Genomic DNA, 4,302 nt, shown 5'->3' on the forward strand with positions numbered 1-4,302 from the left:
TAGGTTGTTCTGCTTCAATAAATGTTTTCACCTTATCTAATGATGGTCTTATACCATTTCTGTCTATCTCTTGGCCAAGATAAGTTATAGATTTTTATTATTGTTTTCATTAAAACTACCATTATACCCATAAATGTAAGTAAGATTATAATACCATGTTTTAATTTTCTTCAATATTTATTGCTATATAACATAAATTTTTTATCAAATATATTTTAGTGGTTGTATGTTAAAACTGTTTATGTTAATAACTTTTTATAACTATAACGTATATACATTATCTTAATTACATATTATTTATAAGCATCCTGCATTAATATTAAATCAATTTATGTATTTTACGATATAAATAGTCATTATGGCACAATCACTTTTCGAATTGATACAAATTAAATTACATAATTTATTAATATAAAAAACATTAAACAATTGTAATATTCGATAATCATGATATTCACCAATATAATATGTTTATCATTACACTTATTTTTACTTTTATTATGATTTAAAAAAAAAATTAAAAAATTTTTTTTTTAAAATTTTTTTTATATCTTTGAATCTTTAATTCATTCAGAATAAACATAATTATTTTTAAATTCATACATTAATATTAAATAAATTAATTTTCTATAATTGTAGTTTATTTTTATCATTTATTTAGAAACTTCACACAATTTTCTCTATTACAGAAATAATTTCGTTATTTCACTAAAAAAGCAAGCTTTATAAAAAATATATATCTTATTACTATTTTTAATTTTAAAAAAAAAAAAATTTTTTAGTTAATATTTTTAAATTCTTTATATTTACGCTATATTATTTATTATATTAAACTTTACACTTCTATAGAATCTTTTATGTGAGGTTCTCAACTAGCTGTAAAACAGGCATTCACTAATTAAACCTTGAAAGAGCTTTTAGATAAAGCTTTACTCCTAGACTGCAGACAGGTAAATTGAGAATCAGAAGTTACATATTTTGCTAAAAGAAATCCAGACTGTCAGAGTTTAAAAAGGGCTCTGTAGTCCTGATTTTTAAATGGCTGTTTTCAGGTCCATGGGGTTGTTTAATGGGGTTACAATATGGGCTGTTTAAAAACACCTTATTCAATATTTTGTCTTGATTTTCTAAAAAATAGAAACAAAAAAACTTATGTTTTTGCTAGCTGGAATATTTCTAAATGACTGACTACTTTCTAAATGAAAAGATGAGCATGAAAGTTCTCAGTGGGTGTAAAATCCTATAATTCAATTTGAGCTGATTGATATCTGACTCAAGTGACTGTCCTTCAGAGATTTCACATACATGATGGACAACAGTAGTACTATGACTGTATAGTCACCACTGAAAATGTAGTCTTTTACAGACATGCTGTGTACAGAATGCTGAAAAAAACTTTTTTCATATACTCTATTTCTTCTTGCATGCACTGATCCAATATCATCATATATATTTCAATCCACAATTTAGATATCAATTTTATCCTCTCTATCTTTTCACTAACCTCATCTTTTATATCAACTGTTTTTGGATCCCTTTCAATGTTATCTATATTATTTTTTTTTTCTATTGTTTGTTCATCTTCTCTTTCATACTTATCTTCTTCCTGATTATACTCGTCTAACAGCTTATTAAACAATGCTTCCTTCTCATATTGGGTAAATAATCTTCTTTGTTTCTTTATCCATTGACTCCATAGTTCATTTTTCTTCTCTAATTCAATATTTTTCTCTATATTATATGTTCCTTCAATGAATTTTCTTTTATCTATTGTTCCTACATGTATATTTTCTTCTTTTTTCCATTCCTCCATTAAACTATTAAACCAATCTTCTGTCCTCCATTTTTCCAACATTTTCTCATGTCTTTCTATCAATTTGCTGGAAAACATTTTTTGTCTTTCTAATACAATAATACTACTTTCTTCTATATACATTGTACTATTTTTTTCCATTATATTTCCATATAATCTTTCGTCACTTTTCCATTCATCCAAACAAATTTTCAAAAAATTTTCTCTTTTTTTTTTTTTTTTTTTTTTTTTTGTATTACTTGGCTACCTTTTTTTTTCTATTTCATTTAAAAAGTTAATTTTTTGTCAAATACCCTTCATATTACTTCGCTTCATTTTATTATATTTTTTTTATGTTAAAAATATTAAAAAAAAAAAAGATAATATTTCTGTTATATATTATTTATTTTACATTATTAATACCTAAATTTGTTATTTTGTTTGCTTATGATTTTAAAATTATTTTTTTTTATTTTTTAAAAAGAATAAAAAAGAAAACACATTAACTGAATAAATGATAAATAATTAGTACAATTATGTGAATATTAAGAACAGGATATGAGCGCAAAAAAAAAAAAAAAAAAAAAAAAAAAAAATAAAAAAAAAAAAAAAAAAAAAAAAAAAAAAAAAAAAAAAAAAAAAAAAATTATAAAGAATTGTTAAAATATAAAACTAATTATGATCAAATAATATGTAAACAGATTAAGCTACAATGTGAATGTTGTAATATATGCAATAAAGTTTAAAGTTGTAAATGACAATAACCTTTTTTACAGTATAGTAAACAGAAAAAATAATAAGAAAAAAAAAGGGATATTGCATTTCAAAAATAAATATTTTAAGTTATTTTTTTCTAAAATGTTCTTAAAAAACAGTATTTTTATAAATCAAATCTTAATCATTTATTTTGGGGGGTTTTTCTGACTTTCTGAAAAAAAATAAAGTAAAATAAGATTAAATTGAGAATATTAGCACTAACATTAATTAAAATTATATTATTTATATCAAAAAAAAAAAAAAAAAAAAAAAAAAAAAATTTTTTTTTAAACCTTTTTTTTTTTTTTTTTTTTTTTTTTTTTTATTTTTTTTTTTTTTTTTTTTTTTTTTTTTTTTTTTGGTATTATATAACATTATAAAAGTTTTAAATTAATAAAAAAACGAAACCTTTTGAAAATTTTCTAGTTTTTTTTTTTTTTTTATTTTAAATATATATATATATATATTAATATTTTATTTTATATTAAGAATAATTTGTTATTACAAATATCCATACATAATTATATTTTTAAAATATATATATTTTTTTTTAATTTACATCTTCAAAAAGATATTTTTAATCATATGTTATTAGAGGATGTAGAAATATACTTTATCTTTCAAAATTAAAATTATTTCAAGCTAAAAAAAGATTATTAAAGTAAAATATATATATATATAATATATATTATTCTTTATATTATTTTAATATTTTTTCCATTAAACATTCTAAGTTACTATAATAATATATAAAAAATTTTTAAATTATAATTAATTATGGAAAAGGAACTTAAGCAAGTAACTTTAGAGTAAGTTTTTTTAAATCAAAAATGTGTTAAATCAAAAAAATGTTTCAAAAAAAAAAAAAAAAAAAAAAAAATTAAATAATAAAAAAAAAAATGTAAAACAAAAAAGTAAAAAATAAAAGAATATAAAAAAAAAAAAAATAAATATAAAACAACATTTTATTTGTATAAATGGTTATGTAGTAAATAATTATATATATATATATATATATGAATTTGCTTTATTTTTGTTCGAGGTATTAGTTAAATGTACTTAATATGCATTTATATTGAATCATAAATATGTATATACAATTATATAGAGCTTTCAAATTTTTTTTTTTATTTTTATATATTTTTTTACTTATTTTTCTTTTTTTAAAAATTATTTATTAAAACCATGCAACTTTATCTTTGTTGAATTTATTACGACAGTGGTTACTAATTCAATAAAAAACGTTATGATAATTTAAATTAAACATTAGAAGGATTATGGTATAAACGAAAAATAAATATCACAACAAAATAGAAACATATTCTATAAATACATTTTTATTTTTATTTTTTTTTTTTATGTCATTTTTAAGTTTTTGTTTTATAATTATGTAATAATTATACATACTAAAAGTTTTTTTTTTTATCATTATTTAATTTTTTTTTTTTTTTTGTATTGTTTTATTATTCAAATGCTTACTTTAAAAACTTTAGCCTTTTTTGTTTCCTCCTATAAGTAATTTTTATTATTTTATAATAATGGATTTTATTTGCTCTTTTACCATTTTTAACATATTCATATTAGAGAATAAAATTAAATATAATAAAGAAGGATTAGTTAAATATAAAGTGCACTTGTAGGAAGTATATCATTATACTTTATTCAAAAAAGGAAGTTATGTTTTTTATTATAATCTTTTAATTTTAGATGAATATCAAATAAATATATCTTAAAAAATTAATTTTTTTTTTTTC

At 18.7% G+C, this 4,302-nt stretch overlaps 1 protein-coding gene across 1 annotated transcript; it reads right to left on the reverse strand.

The window, feature by feature from the left end:
- Positions 1-1,360: 1,360 nt before the first annotated feature.
- Positions 1,361-1,954, reverse strand: PGAL8A_00411100 (hypothetical protein; the record flags this gene model as incomplete). The annotated part of the gene is made up of 1 exon (XM_028671716.1): positions 1,361-1,954. One exon carries the CDS (start codon positions 1,952-1,954, stop codon positions 1,361-1,363), a length of 594 nt encoding a protein of 197 aa, XP_028528341.1.
- Between the last annotated feature and the right edge of the window lie 2,348 nt (positions 1,955-4,302).

Source organism: Plasmodium gallinaceum (assembly GCF_900005855.1).
Source record: "Plasmodium gallinaceum strain 8A genome assembly, contig: PGAL8A_v1_109, whole genome shotgun sequence".
Lineage (NCBI taxonomy): Eukaryota > Apicomplexa > Aconoidasida > Haemosporida > Plasmodiidae > Plasmodium > Plasmodium gallinaceum.